Source organism: Hyla sarda, chromosome 1 (assembly GCF_029499605.1).
Source record: "Hyla sarda isolate aHylSar1 chromosome 1, aHylSar1.hap1, whole genome shotgun sequence".
Taxonomy (NCBI): domain Eukaryota; kingdom Metazoa; phylum Chordata; class Amphibia; order Anura; family Hylidae; genus Hyla; species Hyla sarda.
The window spans coordinates 212,992,052-213,010,313 of NC_079189.1; the positions used below are offsets into that span (position 1 = coordinate 212,992,052).

Here is an 18,262-nt window from a genome sequence, read left to right on the forward strand (position 1 = left end):
TGCGTGCCCTCCAGGGTGCACCCTTTGAGCCCCTTAGAGAGGTGTCTCTCCGCCTCCTTTCTTGGAAAGTGGCGTTTCTGGTGGCTATCACCTCCATCCGGAGGGTGTCTGAATGGGCAGCCCTTTCCTGCCGTTCTCCGTTTCTGGTGATCCACCAGGACAAGGTTGTTTTCCGGCCAGACCCTTCCTTTTTACCTAACGTGGTCTCGGCTTTTCATCTCAGAGGATATTGTCCTCCCGTCATCTTGTCCGGCTCCTTCTCATCCTAAGGAGCGCTTACTGCACAAGCTGGACGTGGTTTCGGCTGTTCGGTCTTATCTCTCCATCACTTCTTCGTTTCGTCAGTGTGATTCCTTTTTCGTCCTTACGGAAGGTCATCGCATGGGACAACCTGCTTCCAAGGCCACCATTTCTAGGTGGATTCGGTCCGCCATTTCGGAAGCCTATCGCTGTAAGGGGAAGATTCCTCCTTTCAGGGTTGTGGCTCATTCCACACGTTCTGTTGGGGCATCCTGGGCTCTCCAGAATAGAATTGCAGATTTGCAAGGCGGCTACCTGGTCGTCTTTGCACACTTTCTCGAGGTTTTACCGGGTTCATACTTTCGCATCGGCTGATGCTAGTCTGGGGCGTAAAGTGTTGCAGGTGGCAGTGGATCGGCCGTCTGCCTGATTACTTATCTGCCCACCCAAGGGACGGCTTTGGTACGTCCCACTGTCTGTGAAAAAGGAGATTTTTTTTAACACTTACCGTAAAATCTCTTTCTTGAAGGATCCATTGGGGGACACAGCTCCCGCCCTTTTTGGGTTTTTCCTTGGTCCTCTGTCCGAGGGTGTGTTCAGTTGTGTTTTTTCTCCTGATTCTCGGACAGTTTGGGGTTTTTCCTTGACCTATTGGTCTCCTCCTATTGCTCTGGAACTTAAACTGACTAGCTCAGAGCCTGAAGGCGGGTGTATCCTGCCGGGAGGAGCTGACTTTTTTTTATCACCATAGTGTCACACCTCCTAGAGACAGCAAGATACACCCACTGTCTGTGTCCCCCAATGGATCCTTCGAGAAAGAGATTTTACTGTAAGTGTTAAAAAATCTCCTTTTTGTGTAGTGTTTATTAGGGTACATTCGCACGAACAGGCTTCACAGCGAGTTTCCCGCTGGGAGTTTGAGCTGCAGCGGAAAATTTGCTGCATTTCAAACTTGCAGTGAGAAACTCGTTGGGGGGGGAATCTCCAGCTGTTGCAAAACTACAACTCTCAGCATGCAATGACAGCAGAAGGGCAACAACTGGAGGCATATTACTAAAACTTCCAACATGCACTTTGGCTGTCTGTGCATGCTGGGGGTTGTAGTTATGGAACACCTGGAGGCACACTGGTTGGAAAACACTGAGAGTTTGTTACTTAACTCAGTGTTTCCCAACCTGAGTGCCTCCGGCTGTGGCAAAACTACAATTCCCAGCATGCATGGTCTGTCAGTGCATGCTGGAAGTTTTAGTTTTGCAACAGCTGGAGGCACACGGGTTGGGAAACATTCCCGGGTTGGCAAAACTTCAACTCCAAGCATACCCAGAATGTCCAGGAATGCTGGGAGTTGTAGTTCGGCAACATCTGAAGGGCCAGATGTTACAGAACTACAACTCTCGGCATGCCTGGACTGTCTGGGCATGCTGAGAGTTGTAGTTTTGCAACACCTGGAAGAGCACAGATTGGAGACCACTGCACAGTGGTCTCCAAACTGTGGCCCTCCAGATGTTGCAAAACTACAACTCCCAGCATGCCCGGACAGCCAGAGGCTGTCTGGGCATGCTGGGAGTTGGAGTTTTGAAACTCCTTGAAGCAGCAGTGAAGGATGCGTGATCTAGCTGCATAACCTGATGTTTATATAAGCGATTCTGCGGGAAGGGGTTAAACAATTATTTATTTTTTGTTTTCTAAGCCTGTTACACATTTCCCTCTTCCTTCCAGATCCAAAAGCTTTGTGACAGAGTTGCCTCTTCAACCTTACTAGATGACAGAAGAGATGCCGTACGAGCTCTTAAGTCCTTGTCCAAGGTTTGTTTTACACTTAGAGGATGAATAGTGTTGGTTTAGATAAATGTTAACATATTACAGTGGTGGATTCTCACATTGCAGCACATCTGTCTACATTTGTCTCCTTATGTATTTTCCCTTTCTGTGGGCAGAAATACCGTCTTGAAGTGGGCACTCAGGCTATGGACCATCTGGTGAATGTATTACAGACTGACCGGTAAGAGGCACTTTTTTATTTTTTTTAGACAATGTTAAAGTTAGAGCATTGACAAAAGACCTACGATGCATTCGGAAAGCTTTCCAACGTTTCACATTTTATCTTGCGGCCTTGAGCTAAAATTAAAAAAACAAAAACATTTTGGTTACCCCCTTCAGGCTGCAACTAATACCCGATAATGACAAAATGAAAACAGAATTTTAGACATTTTTGTAAATTTATTAAAAAGGAAAAACTAAAACTTCACATGGACATAAGTATTCAGACCCTTTGCGATGACACTTGAGATTTAGCTCCGGGGCATCCCATTTCTCTTGATCATCTGAGATGTTTCTTCACATTGGTTGGGGTCACCTGTGGTAAATTCATATACCTGTGTATAATTAAGGACTCATAACTAACAATGCATATCAGAGCAACAACCAAGCCTGTAGAGCTCAGAGAAGTGGTGGTATGGAGGCAGAGATCTGGAGAAGGGTACAAAAATCGTTGTTGCACAGAAAGTTCCCAAGAGAACATTGACCTTCAAAATTCTTAAATGGAAGTCGTTTGGAATAACAAAGATTTTTTTGGAACCTAGAGCTGACCACCCCAAAGTAATCTAGGGAGAAGGCCCTTGCTAAGAAAAGTGACCAAGCACCCAATGGTCATTCTAGCTGAGCTCTAAAGTACCTGTGTGCAGATGGGAGAAACCTCTTGTAGGCCAACCATCATTGCTGTGGTCAGACTGAAAAGAGCTATACAACTTCCTCTGTAGTATACAGCAGCTGATAAGTACTGGAAGGATTACGATTTTTACATAGAAGTAATTTACAAATCTGTTTAACTTTCTGGCACCAGTTGATAAAAACAAAACAAAAAAAAAACATGTTTTTACCGGAGTACCCCTTTTAACCCCTTAAGGATCAAGGACGTACAGGTACGTCCTGAGTCCTTTCCCTTTCTATAACCCGGTTGTTAGAGGCCGGGACCTGTGGCTAATAGCGCGCGGCAGTGATCGCGGTGCCGCACGCTATTAACCCTTTAGACGTGGCGTTCAAAGTTGAACGCTGCGTCTAAAGTGAAAGTGAAACCATGCCGGTTAGCTCAGGGAGCTGTTCGGGACCGCCGCATCCTGAACAGCTGTTAGACACTAGGAGGGTCTCCTACCTTGCCGAATGACTGCTCAGTGCCTGAGATCCAGGTATGAGCAGTCATGCGGCAGAATCATCGATCACTGGTTTCCTATGAGAAACCAGTGATCAATGTAAAAGATCAGTGTGTGCAGTGTTATAGGTCCCTATGGGAGCTATAACACTGCAAAAAAAAAGTGAAAAAAAAAAGTGAATAAACATCATTTAACCCCTTCCCTAATAAAAGTTTGAATCACCCCCCTTTTCCCATTTAAAAAAAAAACCCAGTGTAAATAAAAATAAACGTATATGGTATCGCCGCGTGCGGAAATGTCCGAATTATAAAAATATATTGTTAATTAAACCGCATGGTCAATGGCGTATGCGCAAAAAAATTCCAAAGTCCAAAATAGCGTATTTTTGGTCACTTTTTATATCATGAAAAAATGAATAAAAAGCGATCAACAAGTTTGATCAATGTAAAAATGGTACCGATAAAAACTTCAGATCACGGCGCAAAAAATAAGCCCTCATACGCCCCATACGCGGAAAAATAAAAAAGTTATAGAGGGGTCACAAGATGACAATTTTAAACGTATACATTTTCCTGCATGTAGTTATGATTTTTTTCAGAAGTGCGACAAAATCAAACCTACATAAGTAGGGTATCATTTTAATCGTATGGACCTACAGAATAATGAGAATATGTCATTTTTTACCGAAAAATTTACTGCGTAGAAACAGAAACCCCCAAAAGTTACAAAATGGCATTTTTTTTTTCAATTTTGTCTCACAATGATTTTTTTTCCCGTTTCGCCGTAGATTTTTTGGTAAAATGACTGATGTCATTACAATGTAGAATTGGTGGCGCAAAAAATAAGCAATCATAAGGATTTTTAGGTGCAAAATTGAAAGGGTTATGATTTTTTAAAGGTAAGGAGGAAAAAACAAAAGTGCAAAACCGGGAAAAAACCCTGGTCCTTAAGGGGTTAAGGGCTAAGTTAGCACTGTTGCTCCTTTCTTCTAAGATTGATGGGTGTGCTGACAGTCTGATCCACCTTGATCAGTTACTGACAGCATAGCTTACTTAGGAGGCTAGTGGAACATTAACACTGGGTTAATTTTAAGTACATATTCACATGTGCATAATCCATATGGTTTACTATGCATAAACTGTTCTAACTTCTGTGTCAGATAACGTGGTATCCCCTCCATAAAAACTCTGTTACCATTGACCTCATTAGGGAACCACTCGGGAAAGAAGTGACATTTCACTTAAAGGTGTTATCCAGGATTTTTATTTTTTTTTAAATATATTTATATATCGACTGACTCCAGAGAGTTAAACAGATTTGTAATTTACTTCTAATAATAAATTGTAATCCTTTCAGTACTTATGAGCTGCTGAAGTTGAGTTGTTCTTTTCTAAGTGCTGTCTGATGACACCTGTCTCGGGAACCGCCCAGTTTAGAAGCAAATCCCCATAGCAAACCTCTTCTACTCTGTGCAGTTCCTGAGACAAGCAGAGATGTCATCAGAGAGCACTGTTGCCAGACCGAAAAGAACAACTCAACTTCAGCAGCTGATAATTATTGAAAGGATTACGATTTTTTAATAGAAGTAATTTACAAATCTGTTTAACTTTCTGGAGCCAGTTGATATATAAAAAAAAGTTTTTTCCTGGAATACCCCTTTAATTTCTGCATGGTCATGTGCTGAAGCTCCCTTGAAGTCAATGGGAGTTTCACAGTTTGCCACCTGTTCTATTTAAGGGGTTTTCCACAGGATAGGTCATCAATCACTGACCGGTGGGAAGCCAACACCCAGCACCCTCTGCTGATCAGTTGTTCAGTCCCTGCACTACTGAGTAAACAGGGCTGGAAGCAATTGGCTCAGTTCACAGTGTAATGGTGGAATCACATTACTGCAGCTCAGCTCCCATTCAAGTGAACAGAAGGTGATCTGCAGTGACCAGGCCCGACCACTACTCTGTAACATCTACCTGTCCTCATGCATCTTCTCTTCTCATATGGAAATAAGAGTGGATTCAAAAGAGAGGAAAAGTTGAAAACTGGCACATCTTATCTGTTTGGGATCAGTCTGTTACATGGAAAAACTACCCCAAAACTATGTGAGCAAGGTTTCCCACATTAACCAATCTTCACTCTGAATTATCTGGTGATACAATGATTTCTCTTTCAGTGCCGATTCAGAAATTATTGGCTATGCTCTGGATACACTTTACAATATCATATCTAATGACGCAGAGGAGGCAGGTAAGTCCTAAAGTCTTCCATAAATATTCCATAGAACTCCTTGTGTTTCACGTCACCTGACTTGCTTTCCATTTGTAGATCTGAATTAAGGTTTTACAGACATATAGTACTACCATCATGCACTGAATTTATTTCATTTTACATTATTCAGCTAACAGAAATGGCCTGTCTGTCATATAGCCAGAAGTTCCTTTCCACACTGCTATCTCTAGATTTATTATGTGTATATATCATTCCTTCTTGCACTGGTGCATGTGTTTGACGGCAATGTATTATTGCCTATTTTATAAATACATAAAATGCCCTTTGTTCCCTCTGGGAGCCTCTCCTCCTGGTCAAAACATAAGATATATGTCACTTTATGGAGATTGAGAACCAGTAACACTATACATTAGACACTGCCTTAGGCACTGCAGTAGGATACGTTATTTAGGGGGTTCAATTGGCACGAATGACGTCCTTTAGGGTATCTTATAGTTTGTTAGGATGTGTGATTATATTGATCTATCAGTCTTTACACATTAGGAAATGGCACTTTACTCCAGGCTGCTCTGATTTTGCTCCTTTCCAGAGATACAGGTGAAGGACCACCTATGAAAACACTGCTTCTGGCATACAGACAGGCTGCTTCTGTTGGTCCAGTGACCTCACATGCATGCACATGTCATTGTCCGCTGCAGCATCATGTCAGACATTAATATTTTTTCAATATTTTACATTTAGACTCCTTGCTTGCTTAGTATTTGACATGTCTTCTGTTTCTACTTTGTCAAGCACAGTGAATCTATAAATGTGTACTATGTTATTAGTTGTTGTGGCATTGCACTGCTGAGTGTCTGTAGTATATTAACATGGCATGCTCCGTCCATCGCTTGACGTGTACAGTTGTAAATTGTAGCCTTCATTTGTTTTTCTTGTGTTGTAAACTTACTATCTTTCTTTCTTTCATGTCTTTGCAGCCGAATCGGAAGGTAAAATTTAGTGTCTGCATGGTGTTTTAGTTCCCATCCCGCATTCTCCCTAACTGCCCTGGTGTTGGTTTAGCTTTGCCATATGTTACTCTTCCCTTTCCATGCAGATCTCTGCTGAACATCCGCTCACTAAACAGCTGTGTGCCCTGATCGCACGGTTTCTTGATATGCTCTTCCATTCCTGAGATATAAGGGTTTATATTTTGTATAACAAACTATTATTGTGACTATAAGGTGATGCATGGGATTACAGTGAATGTTGTATATTCAGGGGTGTGTATATCTAATACATGCCCTAACTGTGTATTCTCGCCCATTACCTGATATTCGCTCCAATTAAGTTTATGCCCATCTGACTGATTCCCTGAATTGTCACACAAAATATAAACCCTCATTTCTCAGTTATAGAAACTGTCTTATCAAGAAACTGTAAAAAAAAAGGTGTGTGAGCAGGGGTATCTAATTTTTGTTAATGATAATGCAATCTCATTTTGGGGGGGTTGGCCACAGGTCCTCTTTAACAAAACGCATGATTGCTCCACATGTAATAGATTATAAAACATATTAAAGTGTTGCTGATTATTTAGAGCCGTATCATAGAATTCTAACAGCCTTGTGTCATCTGCATTGTGTATGTTATCGAATTGTGGCAAATTCCAAACTATTCGGATACATTCATACATAACATACATATATATGTTCCAAACATACACAACAGGGAGTACTTTAGGATTTATGTACAGGATTGCTGAATGATTCAGAACGCATGTCACTGTTGTACTGTCGTATATGTAGGGGGAGAAATAAAGACAGAGATGGCGCTAATATGGTGCCGGTTATCCGTCGAGAACTGATATATTGGAAGCAAAAGTCAAGAGCCTGCTCACCTTTGAGTGTTGCGCAAATTTCAGGTGCAACACTGATGACAGCTTTGAGCTTGTCGATGTCCATTAAGTTGTCCAGTTGCCCATAGCAACCAATCAGAGTGCTTTTTTCCATTTTGCAGAGGCCTTGTTAAAAATGAAAGAAGCAATCTGATTGGTTGCTATAAGCAACTGGGCAACTTTTCCTATGGACAGGTTTTGATAAATCTCCCCCATTGAGTTTTATATATATAGATTGTGGCTTCCCATACAATAAATGTGTATACAGGAAAGTATCCTAAACCCTGAAAATGAAACCTTTCAGTAGTATCCAGCAGAACCATACTTTGCTTCCTTTTTTACTTCTGGCTAAAGATCTTTTACATTCATGTGCTGCTGGTTTGTTTGGCTTTAGCTTAAAGGGGTACTATACTGGCCAGCGTTTGGAACTAAATGTTCTGAACGCTGTTTTTTGGCTGTGGGGGTTGGCCACGCCCCCTCGTGATATCACGGCCATGCACCCTTATTGCAAGTCTATGGGAGGGGGTGTGATGGCTGACAGCTGGTTCACCCGCACGAAATTTAATACACATGTTTATAGTATGGCTAAACCTGATTTAAATGACAGATAACTCATTCCAGTTGGTGCCGCTGTTCAGGATATGCTTATATGCAAAAGCCTCCTTTTGCGTAAAGGAGGCGGGAACTAGCATGCAGAACTTCCCTGCCTCCATCCCCTCTGGTCCCATATGCCCACCCACAGTGTGAATATTTATGAGGTGGGTGGGCATACGGGAGCATAGGGGACGGAGGCAGGGAAGCACTGTATGCTAGCTTCCACCTCCATTGCGCTAAGGACAGAATTAGCATATCAGCAATGAACCCTATTACTACTATCTCCTGAACAGCGGCACTGATACGGGTAAGTAATACATGATTTTAATCCGGTTTACCCGTAATATAACCTTGTGCATTTAAATGCAGAGCATCTGTCGATCTCCAGGCCAGGATGCCGGGTTCACATCTGCTTTCAAGTTTCCCCATTTCTGTTCTTTCAAAGGAACAGAGAAATGAAAATGACAGCAGTGCCACATCTGTCCCATAACCAACAGCTATAGATCCCGTTGACTTTATTGTGATTCTCAAGGTTCTGTTGTGATGTCCAACATATTGATAAAAAAATAGGGCCTCCTTTTTATTTTTTTATTTATTTTTTTGCTAATTTAATGGAATCTGCAGTGGAGGCTGCAGAAGTGGACACCGCCTTAGGCATTTTTAGAACTTATTTTTATTTTTAGTGCTGAAAATCTGATTGTTACCTTAAAGGGCATTGTCTGTTTCCCTACATTTTTCCTCCTAATATTTTTCTAATTTATTTTACAGAAGAGAATCAGCAAGTACAGTCCGATGATCTTGGAGTCCAGTTCACAGAAATGTTCATTAAACAGGAAAATATCACAATGTTACTGTCTATTTTAGAGGTAAGTCTTTGTTATCAAGATTATCTAGGATGAAGAGGTTGAGGATGTGGGGGTTCTGCTTGAGGCTCGAGATTAGTTGTTGGTTGAATATGGCATAAAGGCTATATTAACGATGGTCTATAGATCTCACTTTGGTTAAAGTGCCTTTCTCTGACATTTCATTGGGGGACACAGAATTCTTGGGTATAGGCTGTTGCCACTAGGAAGATGACTGTTTTATCAGGAGGAGTCCTCCAGACCTGGTCATTTATTTTTATTTTTTCTTCTTAATTTTGTTTAGTTTTTGCAGTTTTTTCTGGGGTCCTCGCCCTTGCTCCCTCTCATGGCAGCCAGTTCAGAGGCTGTATTGCCTCAGAGGTTCCTCACCTTATCTCGTGCCACCCATAACCATGTTCCTCAGCTTTGTGGCGTACTTGACTAGAGCCGACATTGCCCCATCCCTTTCTCTACTCAACTCTATAGGCAAATTGTGCGCCTTCATTGTGGTCGTTTTTTTTCCTCCGCTTCATCCTCCTTGCCCTATTGGGTTCCAGCATGCCATTCTCAGTTTTTCCCACCTCTTGGCAGGCACCCATTCCTCAGCCCAACCCCTCTCTGCTGGCCGTCCAGGATTCTCTTCCTAAGCATTCTACTTCGGAACTGAGGCTGGGTTCCCATTAGGTTTTCCCCCATATGGGAGCGCATACAGCAGGGGAGAGCTAAAAACTTGCACTCCCGTATGCCTTTCTATGCGCTCCCGTATGTAATTCATTTCAATGAGCCGACCGCAGTGAAACGTTCGGTCGGCTCATTTTTTGCCCCGTATGCGCTTTTACAACCGGACCTAAAACCGCAGTTGACTACGATTTTAGGTGCCGTGGGAAAACCGCATATGTGGCAAAAATGAGACGACCGGAGTCAGCGTCTCACTCCGTTCGGCTCATTGAAATGAATTACATACGGGAGGGATACGGGAGCGCAAGGTTTTAGCTCCCCCCAGCCATATGCGCTCCCATATTGGTAAAAACATGATGTGAACCCAGCCTTAGCCTGACTTGAGCCTTTTTCCTGTCATAGTCTTTTTCTAACCTAGCTTGCATCTATCATATCTTGGGTTTCTGTTATGGAGCACCTCCCTGCCAATTTAGTCTTTCCTGCCACCTTGCAGGTTGTGACCGAGCTTCCACTTGAAAGAGCTGTGTGCCAGCCTTCCCTCAAGCACCCCAGGAAGCTCTCTCTAGATCCTACACTGTGTTTCTTCAGTGCAGGCACCTGCCTTGCCATCAGGATCTTCCTCAGCTGCCTGCTCCTCTCTCCTGGCAAGCTTTTCTGACTTTTTCAGCCTTGTCACAGCTATCATGGACACCTTTCACCTACAGGTCCCTGAGACTTTGGTGCCCATACCAATGTCTTCAGCCCTAATTCTGTATTTGACCTTCTCCTGGAAAACAAGTGAAAGCATCTTCACAAGCTGTTTCATAGGTCCAAGCTTGTGGATTTCCTTTACTTTTTATTTTTTGCTCCATACCTTGTTTTCAGGTGGATTTCCCCACCCTTAGTGGACCCTCCGATATCCCATCTTTTGTAATCTACAATTTTTCTGCTTGTCATGCCCTCTCCAAGTATGCTTTCTAAGCAACAGGCTCCGTTCTTTTCCAGCTTTGCTTTCACTTAGGCTCCCCACACCGCGAGATTGCTCCTTTCCTGCTGCCTTACTCGGAGAAACCCACCTCCTTTCAGAAGACCCACCTCCTACAAGACCATCATCACGGGGAAACCTGTTTCCCAGCCTAGTCATTTCTAAGTCTGGATCCAGTAAGTCTTCCTCCGCCTGAAGGGGTGCCCCACCCAAATACCCCCCCCAAAGGATGTCTGGTTGGCACAGGTTCAAAACTCCTACTGCTTTGTGACCAGTTGGTTAGCTCAGTGTTAGTAAGTGGGTATAGCCTGCTTAGGAGCCAAGCGAAAACTTTTTTTCTCCTGTTGGCAGCATCCTATAGTCATGGCTCCTGTGTTCCCAATGAAATGAAGACTGCGAGAAAGATATTTTACAGTGGGTACAAAAAAAAATATTTTTAATCCTGTTCAGTTGAGACTCCTTTAAACCATCAAACAGATTTTCGTTCCAAATTTTTTCGTTATCTTTTCCTTTACCCATTTTTTTTTTTTTTTTTTGGGGGGGGGGGGGGGGAAATGTCTGTCAGATTCTAGTCCTTAGCAGGGGTTTTTCTCTGCTAATCTCGCCATCGGAGAGCAGGCGCCAATGTGGAAACCCTGTTTTCTTTTTTCATAACCTACAATATTTTTCCTTTGCAGGAGTTTGATTTCCATGTACGTTGGCCAGGGGTGAAACTACTGACCATTCTTCTGAAACAGCAGGGACCTCAAGTTCAGCAGATTATTTTGGTCAGCCCTATGGGTAAGTGGCATCTGCTTCACTTGAACACAATGGGGAAATAAATTAAAAAATTTCTGTTGAAAAACCCTACAAGTATAATTTGACTTTCCATCCCAATAAATAATCAAACCGTTTCCACCAAAAATGACATATTTCCGATAAAACCCAACTGTTAATCTAAGGGTGGAGGGGGCGTGGATTATAAAAGATCATACAATTGATCACAATAGAAGTGGTGCGGCACTGCTGGTGGTGTCCTGGGGTGTAAGACGGCAGATGGATGCTAGTGTGGCTGTGTTGCTGGAGGTGGTGCTCAGATATGGCAAGCAATGTACAGATCAGTCCATGAGAAACAGAAAATATCGGCACTCACCAATTCAGCTTGCAAGTCTTCTTTATTGAAGCATACTTATAAAAAGGGTACAGAAGAGAAGGGTAGTGGGGGGACAGGGAATGGCGACCGAGCTCCTGTTTCGCACGCTCGGCGTGCTTCGGCCGGCCATGGCGCGAAACATTCACTGTCCCCCCACTACCCTTCTCTTCTGTACCCTTTTTGTAAGTATGCTTCAATAAAGAAGACTTGCAAGCTGAATTGGTGAGTGCCGATATTTTCTGTTTCTCATGGACTGATCATACAATTGATGAATTGTACATTGGGACACTTGGTACATCTGCGCAAATGTGAGGTGTGTCAATTTTAATTTCCAACTGCTTGGTTTCTATGATTACACAATAGTCCATATATGAATTTCAAGTAAAACCAAACCCAATTTTACATTATGCATATAAACTAGTTTTATTTCTTTTATCAGTTGAGGTGTAAAAAAAATATTTCATTGTCATCCCTTTAATGTACTTTGGGGATGTTTTATCATTTTAGAATTCTATGTATTTTCTATGTATTTTCTCATTGACTTGGATATAATTTAAAAACAACTGGTCACTAGAACAGCCCTCTTTAGGAGCTGTGATAGTCTCTACTAAATAACCCTGAAATGTCATAATGACATATTGATCATTTTGTTCATCAGAATCCAGTATTTTATCTTGATTTTTGGCCAATGTTATGTATTTACTAATGACATATTTTTTCAGGTGTTTCCAGACTTATGGATTTGCTAGATGACTCTAGAGAGGTGATCCGTAATGATGTAAGTCAATGACTTGTTTTGGATGTAGAATTATGCAGACTGTGCTGCTCTAACACCACACTGGTTATGTCTGTCTTTGGTTTGGTTTAGCCTGTTATAGGGAACTAGGTCCCATTCACATCACATTTGGGCCGTACATGTGCAATATTTGTTGGCAAATCTGCAAAAAGTTTTCTTGGGGTGTACTTAACTGAATGACGTCTACTAGTGAATATATTCAGTCCATTTTCTGATGTATACTGCTTCTGGGCATGAATCAAACATGCAACAGACTCTTTTCTGGTCCTGTACGCAGCATTTGTTTGGAAAATGGACCCAGTGTAGTCACTAGTAGTCTTGCCTTTCTACTAAACTGAGTTGACACACTGCATGAACAACATGGTATACATCAGTATACCTTTTCCCATCATACCAACATAATGCCAACATTTCCTGATCATATACCCCAAATGTGATGTGAATGGGTCCTTAGTCAGTATATTTGGAGATGTGTTAAATATAGTCTAGTTTGTTGGCTTTTCTGTAGTACGAATTTGCATTCAAATAACACATTTATATGACTTGCCAACTTGCTTTGTAAGCTTGGGCAGGTGTAGTGTTTTTTTTAACAGGAAATTAAACCATAACTGTCATTTAAAATAACTTTTGACATCTCTGGGCAACATATTGGAAGTTGTGATCACGCTTGGTCTCAGTTATTACCCAGAGAAGTGCGCAGTAACACTCGCCTAACTTCTGGCCAGCCGGCAAATTCGTCCTTTTCTCTCCATAGACTTTTGCAGAAAAAGTGCTGTACACTTCTCTGGATTATAACTCGTGTCTGGACAATGTGTCAAGTTGTTTTAAATGACAGTAATACTTTAAATTGGTTTATTTCATTATTTCCCATCCTCTACATTCATGACACATCCACCGGATTTCCCTTGAATACCCCAGAGGTACAGATCCCACCTTTAGTGCCCTCACCCCCAGATGTTGGCTTCCATAGTCTTCCTAGACATTTTACTTTTAATGAGAAAGGAAAGATTTAAGTATATAAATGAATGTGTTATTAAATCTTCACTTTCACTGGAATAATTTTTAGAGTGCTGTTTTCTATTTTAGATTTTTTTTTATTTTTATTCTCAAACCATGGTCTCAAACCAGTACCTAAATCCCAACACTTTGCCTTATTCAAAATCATTTTTTTATTGGTATTGTACTTTAATAGAGAGGTGGCCACAATGTTTGGTCTGTTCTCTCCATAACTCTAAAATTGTTTTGGATGGAGTCATAGCCATCACTTTTTTAGCCTTGTGAATGTCACTCAAATGCTTAAAGGGGTATTCCAGGAAAAATTATTATTATTTTTTTTTTTATATATATATATCAACTGGCTCCAGAAAGTTAAACAGATTTGTAAATTACTTCTATTAAAAAATCTTAATCCTTTCAGTATTTATGAGCTGCTGAAGTTGAATTGTTCTTTCCTGTCTAAGTACTCTCTGATGACACGTGTCTCGGGAGCTGTCCAGAGTAGAAGCAAATTCCCATAGGAACTGCACAGAGCAGAATAGGTTTGCTATGGGAATTTGCTTCTACTCTGGACAGCTCCCGAGACACGTGTCATCAGAGAGCACTTAGACAAAAATGAACAACTCAACTTCAGCAGCTGATAATTATTGGAAGGATTAAGATTTTTTAATAGAAGTAATTTACAAATCTGTTTAACTTTCTGGAGCCAGTTGATCTAAAAAAAAAGTTTTTTCCTGGAATACCCCTTTATTTTTTTTTCTGCCTGCAATACATCAACTTTATCAACTTGACTGTTCACTTTTTGCTCAATAAATCCCACCCCTGACAGACACAAGATAATCATTATTTATCTTACCTCTGCCCATACCTGCCATGGTGAGAACAGTTCTGTGCATTCTTTTAATTTAAATAAATTCTGCTTTGTTTTTTTGTTTGTTTAGTTCTAGCTGTTTTATGTTTCCATGTAATAACTCTGTTTTTATATTCATTGTATGATAGTTATGATAGTGTTAACCTGACATGGATTTGCTCAGCTCAATATGAATATTTGTTTTGTGCTGCAGGGCCTTCTGTTACTACAGCAGTTGACAAAAAACAATGCAGCCATACAGAAGATTGTAGCTTTTGAAAATGCTTTTGAGAGACTACTTGACATCATTACAGAAGAAGGAAGCAGTGATGGCGGTAAGTGTGTGTGGAGTTATTTATATTCACATTTTCTCGGTCGCCTTATTGGGGAACACAGGAGACCATGGGTATTATGCTGCTGTCCACTAGGAGGCTGACGCTAGGCAAAAAAAGAAGTCCGCTCCTCCCAGCGGGATATACTCGCCCACAGGCACAGAGCTAATCAGTTTTAGCTTAGTGTCAGTAGGATGCAGACACAGGTCTGGAGCTCTCAGACCTATTTTCTAGCTAGGGATGTCTAGTTAAGTTAGAATTTTCTTCCTTTATTTTTCTAGGTACGGCGACATGAGCATGGTGCTACCAAATCGCCTGCATGCGACACAGGGGCACGGTGCATAAGAGTATGGGCCGTCAACCCCTTCTCGCCAAAGGTCAGCCCCTGGCGGCAGTACCCTGGGTCCGGGTCCCCCACTCTGGGTGCGCAACCAGCCCACTTGTCGCTCGTTGTTATGGCCAGGTGCAGAGTCCTGGCCACATTCTTTTACCTTCTGACCGGAGACACGCTACTGCTGCCCCAGTGTTAGGCTTTCGGGGGCAGCGGTCTCACGCAGCAGGACGATTCCCCAGTGGGGGAGGAGCCGGCCGCGTCAAACTACCAGTCCCCCGGCCCTTGAATCGGCCGCATGATCATGCGGCCGGCACCTCTGTTTGTGCGGCCGGGTGACGGAGGGACCGACCTCTCACACTCTAGTCCTTTCCCTGTTTTTTTCCCCACTCCTTTTCTTAGCCCCGGCCTCCTCCTTACTTTATTAGGCCGTCTCCGGCATCTCTTGGGGGCAGTGTTCCGTGCCAGCAAGCTGCTCTGCGAAGTGAAAGTAAAAGAAAAAACGATTACATTTTCCCGGGCTCTCTACACCCTCCTGTGGCTATTTCATACACAGCTCTTCTGTTTCCATTCTTGTGCTTGGCCCCCCTCTGGTGGCCAAAAGTTGTTACTGCAGCCTTACTGTATTCCTATGGCTTTCTCTGTGCCCCTATCTGTAGGGCAGTCTGCGGGTGTTTTTACTGGAGTACTCTCCTAAGCTCGCTTCTTAGGCTTTTTGAGTAGGATCAAGTGTAGTATCTGTTCTTCTCTGTTTCTCATCTGAAATGTCCCATATCCGGGGACCTTATATTAGGTGCTTTCTTCACCTTATGCTTTCTTCACCTTATGCGTGTGACTGATAGGGCAGTTTCTGCAGGTTCAGCGCATCCCAAAGGTTGGAATGCTTGGTTTTTGCTCCGAGTATTGTGCCACATGCCCTTGTGCATTGTGCCATTTATGCTTCTTGCTCCAGTTCCTGAGTAACCTTGTTCGGGTTTTTTGCCACTTTCCCCAACTCCCGTGGGCCATTTTAGCTGTGGTTTGTGGTTTTCCCGGAGGTTCAGTGGGGGACAGTAATCAGCGTTGTTTGCCACGCTGCCATTAAAGGGGTATTCCAGGCAAAACCTTTTTTTATATATATTAACCTCTCTCTGGAAATTTAAACAGATTTGTAAATTACTTCTATTAAAAAATCTTAATCCTTCCAATAGTTATTAGCTTCTGAAGTTTTCTGTCTAACTGCTCAATGATGATGTAACATCCCGGGAGCTGTGCATGATGGGAAAATATCCCCATAGGAACTGAACAGCTCCCGTGATGTGAGTCATCAGAGAGCAGTTAGACAGAAAACAACAACTCAACTTCAGAAGCTAATAACTATTGGAAGGATTAAGATTTCTTAATAGAAGTAATTTACAAATCTGTTTAACTTTCTGGAGCCAGTTGATATATATAAAAAAAAGTTTTGGCTTTGAATACCCCTTTAACCTCTCTCGGGGAGTAACATTAAACCTGGCAGCGGTCTGCCTGTTCTCTTCACCTCTGGCCACCCTTAAAGAGTCCGCTACTGCTATCCCGTTGCCACGCCTCCTGTGTGAGGTGACAGAGGGGGTGCCGCTGTATAAGCAATGGACTCCCTGCAGCTGCTTTGTGGGTGGTTCACTATAACATGACCCTCTCCAATGCCCATGGAGGATGTGTTGTCTGCAGCAGCTATTCTGGTATTCCACTATGGGTGAGAGTTGACCAATGAGCAACGGATCCTCGACATCATCCATGGAGGTTGAGGCATCTGCCACAGCTGCTATTCTGGTACTCCACTGGACGTCTACCACAGCGGCTATTCCAGCATTCCACTGTGGGTGAGAGTTGACCGATGTGCAATGGACCCTCTACATCCTCCGTGGTGGTTTAGAAATCTGCCACAGCTGCTATGCCGGTACTCCACTGTAAGTGAAAGTTGACCGAGGTACAATGGACCCTCCTCACCATCCATAGAGGTTGGGATGTCTGCCACGTCCACATTTGCAGTTCTGGTACCCTACTATATGTCCGGGGTTGACTGTTGTTTGTTGGACCTTTTGAATCACCCATGGAGGACGTGATGCTTGCCGCATCCACAGCTGCAGCCCTAGCTCTCCTCGGCATGTGGGTGTTGGTGGGAGGGTGTCTCTGCATGCTCACAGGACTCCCCAACACCCATAGGAGCTCACTTCCCGCCTCATCCGAGACTGACTTCCGGTTCCCCACTACCAGGGGAGCCAACCAACATTGGTGTCCCCGACCCATACGAGGGGTCAGTAGTGGGGAGCTTGCTATGGCCAGTACAGCCGTTTCTTTACCCCTTCCACCGGGGAGTTTGTTTTTGGTCTCTCTGCTATCGCTGAGGTGCATTCCTGTCTGGGTTTGCTTGGTTCCGACTCTGGCTCGTCCAGCGTTTTCATTCCCCACCCCAGGGGAGGCGCTATGGCCTTCTGCTTTGGCTAATTTATCAGTCTCATTCTTCCTTCCAGGGACAGAGTATATTAGTGGTTTGACTACACCCTACTATGGGATGCTTATCATTGCTCATACCGTCTTGGCTCGCCCCCCTAGAGTTGGGGCGGAGTTTGTTACGTTGTCAGCTATTTCACGGGCGGTCTTGCATTTCTCCTTTTCTAGGCGAAGTACTGCTAGTCTTCTATACTCCCTCCTGTACCTGATTCAGATATCTCGTTGACCCCTTCCGCCAACGACTTTAGGGTAGCTTAGTGAGGTGTCTATTGGAATTTCAGCCCTTACGCTTTCCCCTTCAAGTGGTTGTGTGTGCCCTTGTACAGTTCCTTCTTATGCAGCCGTTGTCCTTTGGCCTCCCAGTATCGGAGGGTTTCTTTCTTTCGTTCCTACTCTTCCTCTTCCTGCCCTCATTCTCCTCCTTTGTGGTGGTGTTCTGTGGCATTTGGCTTTGTTGCGGCTGTTACCATCCTAGCTTTCACTTGACCCTCTTTGGACACTTGTTGGTCCTGTTGGGGGCAGTTCCAGTTTTCTCCCCCTCTTCCTCTGGGTGGGGTACTGTAGATTCTGGCCTGGTCCATACCTTGGCTTCTGCAACATCTTGCGCTGCCTTCTTTCCCTGTTTGGGTAGATCTTACTTGGGAGCCGTCCTGGCAGTCCTTGGGCTTCCTTCTGGATGAGCAGGCTCTCTGCTGATCTCTGCTCTTACTCTCCAGCGATCTTTCTGCTTGGATTTCTCTCTTCCTTCCTCCTTGTGGTCCTTCTGTTTGGGCTGCCCTTGGCTCCCCAA

The 18,262-nt window shown here is 43.3% G+C and overlaps 1 protein-coding gene and 1 pseudogene across 6 annotated transcripts in view; both read left to right on the forward strand.

The window, feature by feature from the left end:
• The window catches only part of USO1 (USO1 vesicle transport factor), a 182,426-nt gene that overhangs the window by 125,513 nt on the left and 38,651 nt on the right, over positions 1 to 18,262 (forward strand). For 4 of the 6 annotated variants that reach the window (XM_056568252.1, XM_056568242.1, XM_056568257.1 and 1 more), the window contains 8 exons: positions 1,960 to 2,046; positions 2,178 to 2,242; positions 5,557 to 5,630; positions 6,590 to 6,601; positions 8,848 to 8,945; positions 11,241 to 11,343; positions 12,418 to 12,473; positions 14,552 to 14,672. In XM_056568252.1, the coding sequence (XP_056424227.1) occupies positions 1,960 to 2,046; positions 2,178 to 2,242; positions 5,557 to 5,630; positions 6,590 to 6,601; positions 8,848 to 8,945; positions 11,241 to 11,343; positions 12,418 to 12,473; positions 14,552 to 14,672 (616 nt within the window). The remainder of the gene's footprint in view (positions 1 to 1,959; positions 2,047 to 2,177; positions 2,243 to 5,556; positions 5,631 to 6,589; positions 6,602 to 8,847; positions 8,946 to 11,240; positions 11,344 to 12,417; positions 12,474 to 14,551; positions 14,673 to 18,262) is intronic. The other 2 variants (XM_056568232.1, XM_056568275.1) reach the window with 1 other exon arrangement.
• LOC130343250 (U2 spliceosomal RNA) lies at positions 15,699 to 15,872 on the forward strand (annotated as a pseudogene).